This window comes from Pseudorasbora parva, chromosome 16, assembly GCF_024679245.1.
Source record: "Pseudorasbora parva isolate DD20220531a chromosome 16, ASM2467924v1, whole genome shotgun sequence".
In the NCBI taxonomy this organism is placed as follows: domain Eukaryota; kingdom Metazoa; phylum Chordata; class Actinopteri; order Cypriniformes; family Gobionidae; genus Pseudorasbora; species Pseudorasbora parva.
Window position 1 is genome coordinate 31,999,148 of NC_090187.1, and position 19,473 is coordinate 32,018,620.

General features: G+C 36.9%; 1 protein-coding gene across 2 annotated transcripts; it reads left to right on the forward strand.

The window, feature by feature from the left end:
- Positions 1-1,632: 1,632 nt before the first annotated feature.
- Positions 1,633-19,133, forward strand: cry1b (cryptochrome circadian regulator 1b). Of its 2 annotated transcripts, XM_067420293.1 has the most exons (14): positions 1,633-2,375; positions 9,149-9,257; positions 9,389-9,531; positions 11,644-11,828; positions 11,915-12,003; positions 12,701-12,841; positions 12,951-13,262; positions 13,372-13,523; positions 13,637-13,839; positions 13,943-14,044; positions 15,575-15,621; positions 15,788-15,880; positions 17,723-17,773; positions 18,227-19,133. In XM_067420293.1, exons 1-14 carry the CDS (start codon positions 2,218-2,220, stop codon positions 18,236-18,238), a joined length of 1,797 nt encoding a protein of 598 aa, XP_067276394.1. In that variant the 5' UTR covers positions 1,633-2,217; the 3' UTR covers positions 18,239-19,133. The 2 variants fall into 2 exon arrangements, with proteins under 2 accessions (XP_067276394.1, XP_067276392.1); XM_067420291.1 differs by lacking the exon at positions 15,575-15,621.
- The last annotated feature ends 340 nt before the right edge of the window (positions 19,134-19,473 follow it).

The window sequence follows — 19,473 nt, forward strand, 5'->3', positions numbered from 1 at the left end:
TCCCTGACCTAAGCATAAGGCCTAAAAAATGACCTTGGGGGGGTCCCCTGGTTATACATTAAAACTAGAATAGTAGAAATATAATATATAATGTAATATATACACTGTAAAAAAAACTCAGGTCTTCAATTGAACATTTTCAAGTGACTGATCACATCTAAATTTTCAGTGGGCCGAATTTAATTTCTGTGAATTCAAAAAATTTAGATGCGATCAGTCGCTAGAAAATTTTCTATTGAAGAATTTTTTTTCTTTTTAAACAATGAAACTATTTTTACAAATTGTTCCACTACCACAGGCAATTTCATAAGAAGCTACTCCAAATTAGATTTGCGTCTGAAAAACATGCGTCACACGTTGTTTTCTGAAAGAAATGTACAGGCATCAACGTTGTTGTGTGTCACTGACTGAGTGGATCCTCATTTTCACGATGGTCCAGACCTCTGTATTATTTCCGATGTGTATAATAAAGGATGTGAAATAATTGCCTAGTATTAACTGTACTCTGGTGCTGCACGGATATACTGCACAAAGCCAAGTTAACCGGCCTTCTCATCTAAGCTGGTCTATCACCGCTCATTAATATCAAAATGTTTGAGACGATCAAATCAAAGTAGGTGCAGGGCTTTATGTTCACAGAAGCTGCTGGAAGCTGATTTTTTTATTGTGGATTATTAATTGCAACATTTAACCTGAATCTCATGTTTAAGTATATCTTTTATCAGGATGTGCATGACAAATAATAGATACACTGTATGTAGACCTTTTTAATGACAACATGCTCCAATCTAAAGTTACAGGATTGTCGACAAAGGAACCTGCCATTGTAAAAATCGCAAAATACAAAACAAGCAAATTAATGATTCATATTGGCTTTAAAAAACTTTAAAAACATATAACTTACTCTGATCAGGAATTTATGACTGACACTCTAGTCCTGAGAACAGTCCTGTCGTTACTAGCCTATTGCTTTAATGTACGCCAGTGTAGTTTTATTGTTACTTTTTGTTTACCCATCTCTGCAACAAGAATACGGAAATATTGTAATTTTAGGGTTTTGCTATAGGTATTTGAAAGCAACGAACTAAATGAACTGCGATAACAAAAAGTCTTACTGGACTTTTGGCTAAAAGCCTGATAAAAACCCCAGTGACTAGCCCCGGTCACCTCAAAATTGCTTTATATAACAATTACATAACATTTTATTAGATTGCTACTAGTTTACTTTAAAGTTGAAGTGAAATTATTACCATAATATGGTCTACACCTGAAGTGAATTAGCTACGTCCTACTAGTGCAGAAATATTTCTCATAACAAAACTCATCTGTTCCCCTGTGCCTCTCTGTTCATGTGCCTATCCGGGTACTCACACATTATCCAATCAGAATCGAGCAGTAACATGGGCACAACAAGCTTTTCCTGAGTATTTAAATCTAAATGCAGTATTATTTTAAGTGGTCGTTGTGTATCGTGGTTAAAGTTAATCCAGAACATGTCAATGACTTTACAAAACCGTGAAAGAAAAGTGCGCGGGTTTGCGTGAGCGGTTGAGCACACCGCGAAAACGTGATGGTCTATTACGTGAGCGGGCGGATCTGACCAATCAGCTGCGTAGGGGGCAGTTTGCGTCAATGAATGGGTGGAGTCGACTAATGGTTGATGGTTCACGGGGTGAACTAAAGGACAACAATCGTGTAAATATTCCTGTCTAGTCGACGCTTTTATCGTCATATGGACGGAGAACGTACGCTTATGTATGGATACAATCTAAAAACGCATGCATTTAATGTTTTAGGAATAAGCTGAACGTTTGTTTTTTTCGGGCTTCGCGTGCCCGTGTTGACGTTCGCTCGCGTGCTTTCTTTGTTTAGGTTTTCCTTTGCGTGTTTTTGTTTTCATATTAATCCGTCAACTTTACAGTAGTGTTGTGTGTTTTGTCAAGGCGTATATTCTGAACACACTCTTAATTTGCTGATGCACGTGTATCGTGTCAATCACATGTTGTGTAAGGAACGTTAAAGCAACTAAGTAACGTTAAATGTATTTTCGCTGCGTGATTCAACGGACACAGAGATCCCAGCTTCAACATGGGAAAAGTTTTTCTTGAGCAAGGCTGAAGAAAACCTCACTGGATCTACCTTTTGGCCTGAATTGAGAAGTTTGGGAGTTGCTGGAGCATTCGTGATCTCACAAGGGACTACAGTACATTTGGAGCAATGGTGGTCAATACGATTCACTGGTTTAGAAAGGGCTTAAGGCTCCATGATAACCCATCACTGCGGGACTCTATAATAGGAGCTGATACTCTGAGATGCGTTTACATACTGGATCCCTGGTTTGCAGGATCGTCCAACGTGGGAATCAGCAGATGGAGGTGAGTTTCCTTTGGATCAGACAGAGGACAGAGGGGATCAGACATCATCAGCACGTATGATAAGCCAAAGTCTATGTATTATGTTTAGTGTGTTATAACTAGTAAGTAATCCAATAATAACTATTATTTTACTTTCCTTAGTAACCGAGTCTTTCCTGTTATTCAGTGACTTTTGTCTGATTTACTTACTTATATTTTCTATAAAATGTCACATTTATAAGATATTGTTTAAATTATATAAAATATGTTTAGGTCTTCTTTATCACTTAGAGATATAATAGACATTACAAATACTATTTTGTATTTTACATATGCATTACATTGTAGGCCTATCACATCCTTCTCAGTGAAGTAATCAACTTCCACAAGAACTATAAACCATGAAATGATATAGCCTCAAAATATTTTTTCATTATGTTATAGACTACCCAGTATGCTAATCTGCCTCTAATACATATAACTCACTCGAAACTATAGTTTTTTGTTGTTGTTTGATTTTTATTTTATTATTATTATTATTATTAAAACAATTTTCTTCATTTACTTTTTTCCTGATGTCATCTTGCACCCTTTAAGTGTACCCTCTTAACTTCCAAAAAAGACCACTGAGACCATTTTCAGGAAATTACATCATTTATTTTTCCCGCTGAATTTTTAACTGTACAAAATGAAGTACAAACTCTCACTCCTAACTTCTTCTTTTTTTAATTTTTGAAATGTTATTCTGTTCGTCACACTTTTAAAGTTAACCCTTGTTAGGCTGTTATGGTGAATGTTTGTTGTCCATAAAAACATATCTGACATAGTTAAAAAAGTTATGTTTATCTGCTATAAGGTTAGCTAGCTAAATGTTGATCAATTAAAGAGCTATGGCTAACGTACCTAAATTTTCCAGTTCCCTGTTAGAGTCCACCCTGTTAAGGTCTATAAACTGAAAAAAATTATTTAGGTGGAGTTCCATTCATTACTGATGGCAAACAATGCAGGCCAATGTCTAACAGCTCATCCACTGTTAGAACCTGTTAACATTGGTGTTCCACTCTGTTAGACAAGTCCTTTTTAAATAATAATTTGACTGCAATGTTAAATGTCTTGCATACATAGTCTTATTTTGGGAGTTGAAGAGAACAACATAATAACAACACTGATAATGTTACATACAGTATATGTTTTTGAGCAAAAGTTTTGTTATTCACTATCCTCTTGACAAAACTGGGTACAAAAAAGTACCTATTCTTAATAATCAAGACATTCTATTCATCAATAATTGTTTTGCTATTGTTTCAAGAATAATCCTGATAATGCCAGATGTCTGTTAATGGTAAAAAGTGTCACACATTATTTTAAATACGTCTAGTCAGTGACAGAGTGCAAGCATATTTAAATTATCTTCAGAATCATAAATATTTTTATTCTGGTGACACCTCTATCGTGTGCATTGGGTTACCAGCACCAAATACGGGCTTATTCATTTCCAATCTCAGTGTAATACCAAATTTAGCATTTTAATCAAGGGTTTGTTGACCTTTTACCATATGTCTTGGAGTATTACAATAATATTGTATCGTGAGTTTAGTATCGTGAAATGTATCAACATGAGTGTATAATTACACCCCTATTATTTACAAAATCTAGATACTAGTTAAAGGTGTACTATGTAGGATTTTTACAGTAAAATATCCAAAACAACCAGGACAGCATTATATATTTTGTTCGAGTTCTTACAATATCCCAAATGTTTCCAAATATTTGTAAATTGTTAGAAAATTGATATTTTATCCAAGGAACCGGGATGTCTGAGGGAGTCGCCTGTCAATTGTGCCATATCTGTGTTACCCTCGGTTTTATTTGGCACGAATGCTTTATTCTTTGAAGCGTGCAACAAGTGTCACAGCAGCTGCTGAGCGATCACACAGAGTAAGGTCACGACATAATTTTAAACACACTTAAATGTATCTAATATGATAAACAGAGCTGCGTTACCTCATACTCATGACCGGAAAAGCGGAAATGGCCACAAGACCACGTCCCACGATTCTGCGCTCATACTTGCCGTCATCAAACTCCTTCTTTGTTTTGAATAGGTGCCCTCTAGCGGATGGAAAAGTTACATAGTGTAGATTTAATGTTAAGTTAAAATATTAGTGATGGTGATATTTGCAGGATTTTTAAATGTGGAAAAAAGTCTCCAGATGAGATGATTTTAAGACCTGAATTAAGTACAGGTCTGCATCTGAACGGTGAAATTACCTTCTTTTCACATGTTTAATAGAAAAGGATTAGTCAGGATCTAGCAGAGTTTCAGTAAGCATTTAATCACATTAAACATTAAATCAAGTTTAGGTAAGTTTTGGGATTGTTTTACAGGATTAATAGAGTAAATTCAGACTATTGCAGTATGAAACTGCCATTGGCCTTTTGTTACTGCTGGTTGGATGTATCTAGTGGTCACCCTCATAGCAGAGTTATGATATAACTTGCAGGACATGCGGAAGTAGGTTAGTGTGTCTTTTGAATCTATTACCTCATACCCCTTTCAGCACTGACCTACTTGTCCTTCACATTACATCTCTCCTTTGGTATGTCACCACTCCTCTGTATGGTTGCTAAACTATAATCAAAATTCTATATAACCCATGCAAAGTCTGGTCCCGTGTGTAGGTTGTCAGTCACACTCATTTGTATTGTGCCATCATTACAATGCAAAGCCAGCTCAGAACCTGCACCTGAAGTGAGGATTGATGCAGAAGGATCATTTCATTTTAAATATGTAAATATTGAACCTGAAACTATGAAGGAGTAATTAAACTGTCAATTTTTTTTTAGAATGGATTTAAATATAGTGAGTTGTATACTTATAAATGTGTAGTATTGATCATTTTTAACTAGGGATATCAATTTTCTCAAATTCCCATGATCGATCGTCGTTTAAATTAACAATCGATTAATCGTTAACCGTAATACTGAAATATGCATCTACAGCAGTGGCATATAGCCGACAGCACGACAGGATGTGCAATGCTGCTCAAAACGCCATGTTCTTCACCAAATGAATGAGAAGGATTTTTTTATCTAAACAAAGGGCTATGGGATTGTAAAATTAGTCAATGAAATTTATAATTTAATTAAATTACTTATTTAATAACCAAATATAACCTGTAATACGAACACGCCGCCTCAGATCTGTTATTCAGAATGTTTGGACGCACTTCCAAGAACAACGTGCTGAAACATCACCTAAACCCAATTAATTCACAAAAATTTATTAAAATATTATTTTCATTAATGTTATGTAATGTGACAGTCCCAATCATAGTTATTATTAGTCGTGCGTTGCTCTTTGAACTGCGCAAGCTGAAGCGGATGCGCTGAATCAACACTGGTACACTGAAGCTCTTTGCTAGCGCATTATTTAACTCAACAAAAAGCTTCCTATATGAGATTAATCAGATTTATATAAAGTTAACAAAATATTACAAATTATACCTGCACAAAATGATGCGAATGCACAAGTGAACTTTAATTGAGTTGCTGATATTCCTGGATCAACGCAATGAAACACACGGCAAATAAACCCAAATACTTAACAATCACAATGTTTTATTACAATAGTGTTCTCATTGATGTTGTGTAATATGACAGTCCCAATCATAGTCATTATTAGCTGTGCATTGCTGTTGGAGCTGGAGCTGATCACCACCAGGCTTTAACTACCGCTTGCCTCTAACGTAAATTATTAACCAAATGCATCTTTATGAGATAAATCAGCTATAGATAGGCCTGCACAATATAAACACAATATTACATTTGCACAAAACAAAAGGCTGCGAATGCACATGCAAGCTTGCAGTCATGATGAAGGTGTGACTCCAGCTGTAAAATGGTCCCAAATAGAACTGGAGCACGCTCGCTTCATTTCCCCTCCCGTTTCGCGGTTGAGCCGTACGCACGTGCATGACCCTGCTTAATCGATGATCGAGAAGTCTTATCGATCAAATGTCTTATCGACAATTAATCGATCATCGATTAATCGTTGACATCCCTATTTTTAACATATTCAAAATGCACTTCAGGGAAAAGACTGTATATAAATTTGAATTATTTTATTTAATTCTACAGAATTATATGGTACCAATCAAACATTTATGGTTGGTAAGATTTTTCCCCCCACTTATGCTGCATTCATTTGATTCAATATTCAGTAATATTGTGAAATTAAAAAAAATTAAATAACTTGATTTTTGTATTTTAATAAAGTAATTTATTCCTGTGATGCAAAGCTGATTTTTCAGAATCATTACTTCAGTCTTCAGTGTCACATGATCCTTTAGAAATCAATTTGCTGCTTTGGTGCTTTAACATTTTTTTGTTGAAAACAAGATTTTGTGGAAACCGTGATTCATTTTCTTTTCATGATCCTTTGATGAATTGAAAGTTCAAATATATATATTGAAATAGTTTCTAACATAAAGTATTTTTAGTGTTACAATTGAATGCATCCTTGCTGTTGCTGATTTTTAATTTTTTTAAATCTTACTGACCCCAGACTTTTATACAGTAGTTTCTACTTTGTAAAATTTGTGCTGGAAAACAAAACATTTGCTTGTGTGCGTACTACTTGTTTTCTTTAATGCTGGCTTTTGTAGCACAAGCCAAAATGTGTTTGCATATGCAGATAAATTGAAATGGCCTTGACCTGGAGGCTGGGACAAGTAGGGGATCAGACGCCTCGAGGAAGGGTTGCAGACAGGCTCAACTGGATGCTACAAATACACAGTCCCACAAGAGGGAACTCTAGTCTGCTGAACACACAACTCTAGCTCAGACAGGATTATACTCTTATTATTATATTATGTATTCAGTGCAGCCAAAAAGAAAATAATGCATACTATTTTAAAATGTGTCCACTCTAGTGTTAACTGCATGATTGATTAATTTGTGCAGCATTCCAGGTATGAGGAAGAGGTTTTATCTGGGTCATACAACAAAATGGTGACTGTTAAAGGGGGGGTGAAACACTCAGTTTCAGTCAATCTCATGTCAATCTTGAGTACCTATAGAGTAGTATTGCATCCTTCATATCTCCGAATGAGAGAATCTCTCTTTAGTTTTATTATATTTATAAAAGAAATATAGGCTGTACCGAGTCTTTCCGGAAAAAAACGAGCGCCTGGAGGCATATCGTGTGGGCGGAGCTAAAGAATGACGAGCACACCCAAAGCGGTGACGTCCTCAAGCGTGGAGAAACCCATGTATGCTATCGACTCATGTATGCTATCGATCGGATTCAGCTAATACGTGATCCAGAATCAGGCTGAAATAAATTGAACAGGAGAAACAGCAACAGCAGGACGTCCGTCTCTGCTGTATGTACTGTATTTAGTGGCCTGTCAACATTTGTGTGTGTACTCGCAATTTATGAGGACATGATTCGGTTTATGGACTATTGTATGCCACTAAACCTTAGCAGTAGCAAGCAATATGGTTTTGCACATCAGACTAATAACGTTATACATAGAACAACAATGGTGTAACGTTAGCGCATTTGAAAGACGAAGCACGCGATCGTGTCGTTTACTGATGTTTACTCACGGGACGAGCCAACAGCATAGACATTTGAAGCAGTTTTACTCACCGCCTGCTTCCAAAGCAGGAAAGAAACCTTTATCGCTGGGACCACTCCGTCAAAAACACACTTCTTTGGTATGATTTGGTGAAGTCCTGTGACAGCAGTGACTGTAGAGATCCACTTTGCGACGCGACTGAAGCGATGTTGTGAAGCTTCTCGTAATTTCTGCGTTCAAATCGGTTCAAATGCAGCGCTGCCTTCCCAGAATGCTGTGCTGAAGCGTTGAAGTCGCTCAACGTCAACCATAGGAATAAAGTGGAGCGGGAGCGTGGCGCGCCATAAATGTTCACGGACGACTGGATCTGCAGCTTGAGAGCAGTGTTTATGGGCGTGCATTTCCTCTCTCGCTCTAGTCACACTGCGCGCACCCTACCGGGAGAAGAGCCCGAACGGCCCATACAAGGACCTTCCGCTCTATTAACGTCAAACCGACCTATACTCGAAAAAAAACTGTCCGAAACTTGTGAGAAACCTGAAGGAGTATTTTTGACACAGAAATACTCCATCAAACGTCCAACATTAGTTTTTGAAACTTTGTCTATGTTTAGGATGGGAATCCAAGTCTTTAACAGTGTAAAAGCTCCATATGCATGAAACAGCATTTCACCGCCCCTTTAAAATGAGCTGAAACAACTAAAACCCCAACAGTTTATTCTTAATTCTCATTCGGTAATTGACAAACGACTGGAAGAGTCATGCAAATGCATTGTTTAAAAAGAGTGGAATCCTTGATTCCTGCAATGTAATTTTTAGTTATGTAATTATTTTTATAAAGCTTTCTTAACCGAATCTAGTAGCACCCATGGATACATTTTCGAGAGAAAAAAAACCCACCCTAGGAGGTAATTCCAGGTTTATTTCTGCTGTGTTTTTCACTTTCTGTTTTAAGAAATATTAGGCATTACACAAGTATTCCATTCTGAACAGCCAGTGAAATACAGAATGGTGTGTGCTTTTCATACTGATAGTTCGTTAGTGCCCTCTGCTGGACTCTCGTCAGAAGCCTGTCAGAAAAATCCCTCTGCTGTTGCTGCAAGAAATTAAAATGAATAACTGTGTCTATCTAAATGGCTTTCTTTTTTTTCTTTTTGCTCATTACTGACTGTTGAGATGAAATGTTGATTAATTAATCTTTGTGTTACAGGTTTTTGCTGCAGTGTCTTGAGGACTTGGACGCCAGCCTTCGCAAACTTAACTCTCGCCTCTTTGTCATCAGGGGACAACCCACGGATGTCTTTCCAAGACTATTCAAGGTCAATGAACAGACCGCATGGAGACTAGTCAACCGTTTTCTGTTAAGCCCGGCACATGCCGTGCTCTGTGTGTTTATACTGTCTGTGACACTTATTTAACTCGCTTCCCCCCTCTCTTTTTTTCTGCTTAGGAGTGGAAAATCACCCGGCTGTCATATGAGTACGACTCCGAGCCCTTCGGGAAGGATCGTGATGCAGCCATTAAAAAGCTGGCCACTGAGGCAGGGGTGGAAGTCTTCGTCAGGATCTCCCACACACTATATGATTTGGACAAGTGAGTGTATCTGTAATAATTGCCATATGTCCATACGACTCCCACATAGCTGCCAGCAATCCTGGGGGAAGCTGTTACCCATCGTGCCTGATATGCATCTCTTTATTGAGACTGTCATGTAGACAGATATTGAGAGATCACACAGATGCAGAGTTATATTAATTTGTTATTTTGAATGTTAAATGCTTAAAATACTAAATATTCCAATAAAAAATACAGAACACAGGCAAACCACAGTCTGAATATACATTAAGCCAGCGACAATAAAAATATTGGTGTTATGGTGTATAAATGTTTTACAAAAAGTACAACATTGAAAATAAATATGAAACCTAAATAAAATTAAAATGTAATAACAGGGTTTGTAATATTTTTAAATGATTAGAATCTTATTAATAATATAATTTGAGTAATTTTATTAACTTCATATTTTCAGTTTTGTACTTTTTGTAATATAGTCTAATACAAAAATATTAAGACTAATTTAAACAATTATTTTAAGGAAATTCTTATAATATTGATCATATTAAATAGTCTATTTTTACATCTAACTTTTTTGTGTGTGTTTTTTTGTTTGTTTGTTTTTTACTTCTGAATTTCTGAATTTGTTTACATAATGTGGTTTGATGCCTGAACAAATTGTGGTAAATAAATTACACACTTCACTTTTAATTTGTATCTTTCAGTTTCATTTGTTTGTTATATTGCCTTTTATATTGCAGTGTTCACTACATTTTTTATGTAACTTTGTATTTATGTTAATATTAATTATACACTGATCAGGCATACCATTATGACCACTGACAGGTGACGTGAATAACACTTATCTCAATCACGGCACATATTGGTGAGTGGGATATATTTTATGGGATATATGGGATATATTTTGTGGGATATATAAGTTGATGTGCTAGAAGCAGGATAAATGGGCAAGCGTAAGGATTTGAGCGAGTTTGACAAGGGCCAAATTCTGATGGCTTGACAACTGGGTCAGAATATCTCCAAAACTAGCTCTTGTGGGGTGTTTCCGGTCTGCAGTGGTCCAAGAAATGAACAGTGACGAACCGGCGACAGGGTCATGGGTGGCCAAGGCTCATTGATGCCCGTGGGAAGTGTAGGCTGGCCTGTGTGGTCTGATGAAACAGGCGAGCTACTGTAACTCAAATTGCTCAAGAAGTTAATGCTGGTTCTGATAGTATAGTGTCAGAATGCACAGTGCATCGCAGTTTGTTGTGTATGTGGCTGCATAGCCACAGACCGGTCAGGGTGCCAATGCTGACCCCTGTCCACCACCGAAAGCACCAACAGTGTGCATGGGAGCATCAGAACTGGACCACAGAGCAATGGAAGATGGTGGCCTGGTCTGATGAATTATGTTTTCTTTTACATCACATGGATGGCCGGATGTGTGTGTTGCTTACCTGGGGAACACATGGCACCAGGATGCACTATGGGAAGAAAGCAAGCTGGTGGAGGCAGTTTGATGCTTTAGGGAATGTTCGGGAAACCCTGGGTCCTGCCATACATGTGGATGTTACTTAGACACATAACACCTACCTAAGCATTGTTGCAGACAATGTTCACCCTTTCAGGGTAAAGGTATTTCCTGCTGGCTGTGGCACTTTCAGCAGGATAATGCACCCCGCCACAAAGCAAAAAATGGTTCAGGAATGTTTGAGGAGCACAACAATGAGTTTGTGATGTTGACTTGGCCTCAATTCCCTTAGATCTCAATCCAATCGAGCATCTGTAGGATGTGCTGAACAAACAAGTTCCGATCCATGGCGGCCCCACCTTGCAGCTTACAGGACTTAAAGGATCTTATGCTAACATCTTGGTGCCAGATACGACACCACACCTTCAGGGGTTTAGTAGAGTCCATGCCTTGATGGGTCAGGGCTGTTTTGGCAGCAAAAGGGGGACCAACACCATATTTGGTCAATGTTATGCATGATCAGTTTATATAATGTTACCTGTGTGTTCAAAAGCGTTGTAGCTTTTGCTGTATAGAGTCATGCAAGTTCTTTTTATTGGCTTTGTATTTTGATATCTTGACCACTAAAATCCGATAATATTGTTTATATATCGTAATCACTGATTTGTGTTCTCTAGGATTATAGAGTTAAACGGAGGACAGTCTCCTCTCACCTACAAACGATTTCAGACCCTCATCAGCAGAATGGATCCTGTGGAAATACCAGCGGAGACCATCACGGCTGAAGTCATGGGCAAATGCGCAACACCCATCAGCGAAGACCACGATGACAAGTTTGGCGTACCATCACTGGAGGAGCTCGGTGAGACACCTGTGTCCCTTCACTTTGCATATATGTGCATGTGTCTGTTAAAGATGTGATTTGTAAATTCGTAAATGTGGCTTCAGGTTTTGAAACAGAGGGGCTGTCATCAGCTGTGTGGCCTGGTGGAGAGACTGAAGCTCTGACTCGATTAGAGAGACACCTGGAGAGGAAGGTAAACATCTACTTTGTTGCATTGTCTTACAATTATGCATTTTTGCTTTGTATTACACCATATTTATTATAATAATAGTTGCATGGTTTAAACGTCTATGTCTAATCCTTTCAATAAGACATGTAAACACTTTATTGTATTGAAAACCAAAACAGCAAAGTGATGTTAAAATGTTTTGAGACATGTCGTGTCATTCTAAAATTAAAACAAGAAAATATTGTCCCTGCAGTCCTTGCTTTGGACTCTCATCTACAGATGCCCAGCATGGCACAAAGCTTTACATGCTTATTGTCTCCTAATCAGGACTCAAAATAGACTAATATTAAGCCTGATTTTTAAAGGAACACTCCATTTTGGGGGGAAAAAAGGCTCATTTTTCAACTCTCCTGGAGCAATGATGCTGAAAATTCATCTTTGCATCACAGAAATAAATGATATTTTAAATTAAAAAAAATGTATTTAAGAATGAAATATTTCACAATATTACTGTTTGTTTGTTTGTTTTTTCTGGGGTTTTTTTTCATCTGTTTTTTTGATCAAATAAATGTAGGCTTGATGAGTATTAGAGACTTATTTTGTTATACCGTAAAAACGGTAATATTTCCTTCTTCTTTTTTTGACTGGTATATTTGTATGGGTGTTTGAATGGACTACTTCCTAATCTCTCTCTCTCTCTGTCTCTGTGTTTTGTTTGCAGGCTTGGGTGGCTAATTTTGAGCGTCCCAGAATGAATTCTAATTCCCTGCTGGCCAGCCCCACAGGCCTGAGCCCTTACCTCCGTTTTGGCTGCCTCTCCTGCATACTTTTCTATTTCAAACTCACAGACCTCTACAGAAAGGTAAAGAGTACAACACGAGGCACTGTTCATTATTGTCATAATTGATTGTAAGATCATAAGTGGCTGACAAGTTATTCTTTTCCTTTTTTTTCTGGCTTTTCGATCGCAGGTCAAGAAGAACAGCGTCCCACCACTGTCCCTTTATGGTCAGCTGCTCTGGCGTGAGTTCTTCTACACGGCTGCCACTAACAACCCACACTTCGATAAAATGGAGTTCAATCCCATCTGCGTGCAGATCCCGTGGGACAGGAATCCCGAAGCTTTGGCGAAGTGGGCAGAGGGCCGGACTGGTTTTCCATGGATTGATGCCATAATGACCCAGTTGAGGCAGGAGGGTTGGATCCACCATCTGGCCAGGCACGCTGTTGCATGCTTCCTCACACGTGGAGACCTGTGGATCAGCTGGGAAGAGGGAATGAAGGTACTGCCATGAGTAGCTATATTTTCATCCAAAGTTACAAATTTATGTGCAAAACTGGAATATTGTATAAAAAAATGTTTTATTTGAGAATCTGCTGTTGCTTTCACAGGTTTTTGAAGAGTTGTTGTTGGATGCTGACTGGAGCGTCAATGCAGGAAGCTGGATGTGGCTTTCATGCAGCTCATTCTTCCAGCAGTTCTTTCACTGTTACTGTCCGGTGAGCTTCGGTCGACGTACTGACCCTAATGGAGACTATATAAGGTGCCACTCTTAACCTTTGCCTACATTTTACTGATATCAAGTTAACTGTAAGTTTACCAGTTTGGTTAAATATTTTCGAAATCTGAAAGCAGTTTTTTTTATTACTATTACAGGCGTTATTTGCCCATATTGAGGGGTTTTCCTGCCAAATTCATTTATGACCCTTGGAATGCCCCAGAAAATGTTCAAAAGATCGCTAAGTGCATAATTGGAGTGCACTACCCCAAACCCATGGTTAATCATGCTGAGGCCAGCAGGATAAACATCGAGCGAATGAAGCAGATTTACCAGCAGCTGTCCTGCTACCGGGGCCTCGGTAAGAAAAATCTTAATCTAGTTGAACTATTAAACATAATAGTTAATATTATGACATAAAAGTCCATTTGTATTATGTTTAATCTTTTTATAATGCTTGGTAGGGCTCCTTGCAACAGTTCCATCTAACACAGCCAACAATGGAGATGGTAATGGAGCAGGTCCTTCCTCAGGAGACAACTCACAGGAGAGCTCTCGCATAACAGGTATGACAACAAGCACTTTCTCATTCATTTTTTTTATACTTCATCTCTGTTCATGGCTGCTTTTAAAATAAAGGTTCCATGAAGAACCTTTAACATCCATGAAATTTTTCCATTGCACAAATTAGGGCTGCACTGATTGGATTTTTGGGGCCAATACCCATTTTAACAAAAAATTGTCCAATACCAATATAATTCACTTGCCATCTTATTTGAAATTTTGGCATTTAAAATAGATAGTGTTTTGATCATGGTTTAAATCAGCAAAGTAATAAAAAAACATTAACTTATAGCCTACTAGCTAGATGCATTATCAAATAATTTCAAATGAACATAGACTGGATCCATTTAACATTCAGTAGGCCAACATAAATACCACAGAATAACGATTCATATGAAATGAACTGTGCTTTTTAGGTAGGTTTTAAATGCTCCTGAAGTGACTGGAGATTCATGGTTCATGCATTCATGTTCTCATATTGAGGCGGCAGAGGCTGAAAAAGTGTGTGTGTTGTGTGTGTGTGTATGTGTGTGAGAGGTAAATGAAACCGCAAGAGGTGTTTTTTTCGTTTGATTTATTAACACTAAAACGCAGAGAGCAGTGCAGCATGAATATTATATTATGATCTTGGATTATGCAACAGACATTATACAGCTCAGTGCCTTCATGCAGAACTAACCATCGGTTAGTTATATTGCTTTTTAATTATATAGACGATATGCCGATACATCACTCCATCTCTAGCACAAATGGTTGTTTTTGAATTGGAAACGGGTTCTTCAGATTAAAATGTTCTTCACAGAAAAAATTGTTATTTTATATAACTTCACTGAAAGGGACCTTTAAATGGTGGTTATATGGCATTGTTGTGGGGAAAAAAAAACATTTTAGAACTTTTTATTTTTGTGTTTTGGGAGCTTTTGCTTTAATTCAGGTTCCCAATTTACTTGAAGTACTTGAAAGTTAATATTTCAATATTTTAAATTACTTTAATTATACACCACCACGGAGAAAAGGACATCGAGTTTATGGTCATAAATGGATCGTAGTTGATGATTTATGATCCGTATGAACCAGGCTCCGCAGTACTATAATATAGTTATATCTTACTTTATTTGCAACGTTACTATACTAGATTCATCTATGCTTGTAATTGACCAAATTATTTGTTTTTCTTGCTGATCCGAAACTCAAAAATGTGCTTATTCAAACCAAACTTACTGATCCAAACCGTGAGTTTTGTGATCCGTTAAACCAATTAATTAAGTACACATTATATGGTTCTTTGATGTCGGTCATGGTCACATGACTTGCAAGTAACTAGATAAAGTAAATAATCCTTTTTTTATAAATAAAGTCAAATGGATTTTTTAGTAATGATGGTGTTTTAGGAACCCAATCATATTAAATAATAATAATATTAAATAATAACTGTTGTTCATATTATGAAGACAAATTAACATATGATCATTATTATCATTTTATTTACACTACAAGTTACAATACTAATATCTTATATTTTGCTGTAATAGTTTGGCGGAATTCTGCTGAAGTCCTGTACACTTCTGTCCACAAAAATGTATGTGTAAATAAACTGTGTGCGAAGAATCTCAGAAGTTCACAAACCCCTTTTTTTGTGAAACCCTGCTCAAATATTGTGTACTTTTATTTATTATGCGCATTAGCAGTTTGAATAATTTCAGTCGCATTTGTGTTGTTCAAATATTTACCCCTTTATTTACCAGTGCACCCATCACCAGCAAGTTCTCAACCTGAGTTCCAACTTTTTACAGTGCCATGTGATCATCAGCTTGTCAACCATGTGCAGCCACAGCCAGGTGTGTATTGACAGATGCTTGGATTTTGAAATAAATGGTTCTTGCATGCAGTGTTGCAGGTAACTCATTAGAAGTACTTGAGTTATGTAATCAGATTACTGTTTCAAGTAACTAGTAAAGTAATGCATTACTTTTCAAATTTACAACAAAATATCTGAGTTACTTTTTCAAATAAGTAACGCAAGTTACATTGTTTCCCCATTTATTGACTCACAGCTCTCTTGTCCCCATGTTGAGATAAATCGTAAGTGTGGAGTCGTGTGTAAACATGAGGGTTATTGTAGATCTAGGCTAAATGTGAGCATGCATTTAATAATCTCATTTGCACACAAAAAAAAAACAATTCAGTATTCCTCAAAATTAATAAAATCTATTGTTAAATAAATTGAATATTTTTATGCATTCAATCTCACTTTATTGGCCGATTTATTGCTGCTGATCTTTAATGATTCAGTTAAACCATATGCTAAAAATACTTTTGTTTTTATTGGGTAAGTGTTTCCTGAGGCTTATCTACTCTCGGTGTGAAAGGGTCTTTAAATTTGCTCAAAAATAGAACTTTTTTGTTATATATAAAAAAACAAGCCCAGTGCAGGTGATAAATATAAATAAAGTAACACAAACGTAATATAACACATTACTTTTCTTAAAGCTACACTGTGTGATATTTTCCCCCATTTAGTGGTGAAAAGGTACATGACCATCCAGTGAATAATAGTTTATGTTCCTCTCAATTCTGATTTCATTTTAAAGGTCCCATTCTTCGGGTGTTTTCGAAGCTTTGATTATGTTTACAGTGTGCAATATAACATGAGTTCATGTTTTGCGTGTAAAAAAACAAAGTATTTTTCACACAATTTACTTATCTGTACAGCGCTGTTTTCTCTGTCCTAAAAACGGCCTGATGATTTCCTTGTTCTATGAAGTCCCTATTTCAGAAACACATAACGAGTTCTGATTGGGCCAGCGCTTCCCGTGTTGTGATTGGACAGCAGCTTAGCGCACTTTGCCCAGAAAGGTCCCGCCTCTTACCATGAAGGGGAGATGCAAGCGCTGAATGCGCGCTCTTCTCCATGTGGGAGAGCAACAAGACCACGCCCCCTTTTTTGCGTGTTCTTGTGGGCGGAGGGTTAGTCAACAAACGGTTCTAGTGATGTCATTACATCCCTGCACTTCCTGCTGTAGTTCAAACCGGCCGTTCGCTGTAGGCTTTGAAAGGGAACTTCAGTTAAATAAAATATCTCGCTTGGCATTGAACTTTGAGCTTTATAATTATACAGGTATTATTTATGCTCTAACAGCAACATTACACACTAACTAAAGTTTGAAAGATGGAATCGTGAAAGAACGGGACCTTTAACTCCTACGGTGGCCGATTTAGTCCAAGATGGCAATCCCCCTCTTCACATTCGACACGGTGTCATCGAGTGTTAAAACGCGAAAGGCAAAGCTTGAATGTCCCTCTTTGGCTAATGTATTTTCAAGATGGAGGGGCAACATGGCGACCGGCATTCAAACCCCTCACCCGTATGTATTTTCAATGGCATATTATAAACTTACAAGAATACTTAATTACTTGAAAGAAGTAAATATACATTAATGAGCAGATATATTTTTGAAAGAACTAAGTGTTACTAAGTGTTTTAGCTAAGAATAAACTAAAAAAGTTACACAGTGTAGCTTTAAAAAGTGACTAAGTAACGTAATTAGTTACTTTTTAAGGGAGTAACGCAATTTTGTAATGCATTACTTTTTAAAGTAACTTTGCACAACGCTGCTTGCATGTGAAGTGTGAACCAGTTCTTAGGCTGCTTGAATAGCATGTCTTCCTTTCCGAACCAGGTTACTCGGTTGGCAGTTTGGTTGGACAAGTTCACAAACAGTTACAAAGAGGTGAGTTCTGTCCAAGCAATATCAAAGGACTTGTAACAGATTTTCATATCAAGCGGTTTTAAACCACAATGCAGTTTTGTCTCACCATGGCATACAATTTTAATTGGACGACTCCATACTCTTATTTGCTGTTCTCAATGACAGACTTGTTTTAACACACATCTTCCATTGAAAAGAAAGACTCGCCCTGTTTGTGAAGGATTGTATGTTGATGAAAGCACAGACGTTTTGAAATTAGTGTTATTCATCTGTGGACAGTTACACTGCTGTTCACTGCTGTTTTTCACTGAGGGCAGTAAGATCTTTTAAAATGTTTTTATCTAAAAATTATATCTTATGAGTCTTAAATCTTACTGACCCTAAACTTGTAATGCAATTGTGTGTTTTCCATGCCACTCCAACACTAATGGCATAAAAAATATATAACCTCAAGATGCTATCTTTTGTGTTCAGGAAGTGGGATGACTACTTTGAAGCGACATAGTGAAGAACAAGCATCAGAACGTGCATTGAAGATTCAGAGGCATGATAATAACTAGCCACTGCGGAAGCAGGGATACACACTCCTCTCTTCAGTCTAGTGATGAGACCTGAGCCACGAAGGACAGCATCTCCGTATGCCCGTTATCAACTCCTCCATACTTAGCTGTGCCCTTTATGCTTTCGCATAGTGTCATTCTGGTTGTAGAGCTTGAGTTAGCTTTGAGGTCAAGCACAGTGTCCCAGGAAGCTGTAAACTAAGCTGCAAGCTGATCGACATGACATAACTTTTTTGGAAGCTGTATGTTAATGTACTGTGGCGGGCTGTCATATCCAACTGTTATACATCAGTTTCTCTTTCCAAGTGTATTTTGCATATGATTTGATGTCCATGTGTGACGTTGTCTGATTGTTTTGGCAGTAACTGTTTTAAACAATTCTGTAAAATATTAAGAGGGATTTATTTGGAAATGTATACGATCAGGAGTGTACTGGGCCCTAATTGTTTCAACTAGTTGCTTTTTGGCAATTGAAAGTATTTGATTGATCTAAATGCTCAATTTTAATTTATAAATAGACACATTAATATTCAGAGCAAAAATCTGTATTTTTTGCATTTTGTAATGGAGTAACTCTATCAATGAGACCTGTGACTCTTAAGCACAAATGGATTTATTACAGAGACAATTACAGGTAAACAAGGCCTACTATGTATAAAAAAGTAAACTGTAAGTAATTCAGTCTGCAAAACATTGTACATAACTTTTTTCTTGCTTATATACAAACTTGCCGTTATATTTTTTTATATGAGAAAAATACATTTTTTTATTATTGTTGTAATGTCTTTATAAATTGCCATTAAAATATTATAGACCTGTTAGTAAGTTGCAGTTATTATAAAATGTTTGGGCATTATTAGATCATTTGAAGCATTTTCAACAGTATTCACGTGTAAAATATTATTGAAAAATGTGAATTTTCTTAACATTCTCAATATCAGTGTTAGCTTGTGACAGACCACATGTAATCTATTTTATATGATCAGATTATGCCTTATTAAACTATTTTAAAATATACATATGCAATGAAGACACATGGAAAATATTATTGATAATATTTATGAATGCAGCCCTTGCTTTCCCTAAATTAATGTTTTATACACAACTATTCTCTTTGGGATCTGCAAGTTTAAAAAAAAAAATTATAATAATAATTTCTAG

Bases quoted from the DNA above. Each gene is read 5' to 3' on its own strand.
- cry1b (XM_067420291.1), top strand. From the start codon at position 2,218: ATGGTGGTCAATACGATTCACTGGTTTAGAAAGGGCTTAAGGCTCCAT. The intron at 11,829-11,914 runs GTGAGACACCTG...ATGTGGCTTCAG, and splicing joins ACCATCACTGGAGGAGCTCG to GTTTTGAAACAGAGGGGCTG. The intron at 13,524-13,636 runs GTGCCACTCTTA...TTACTATTACAG, and splicing joins CCTAATGGAGACTATATAAG to GCGTTATTTGCCCATATTGA.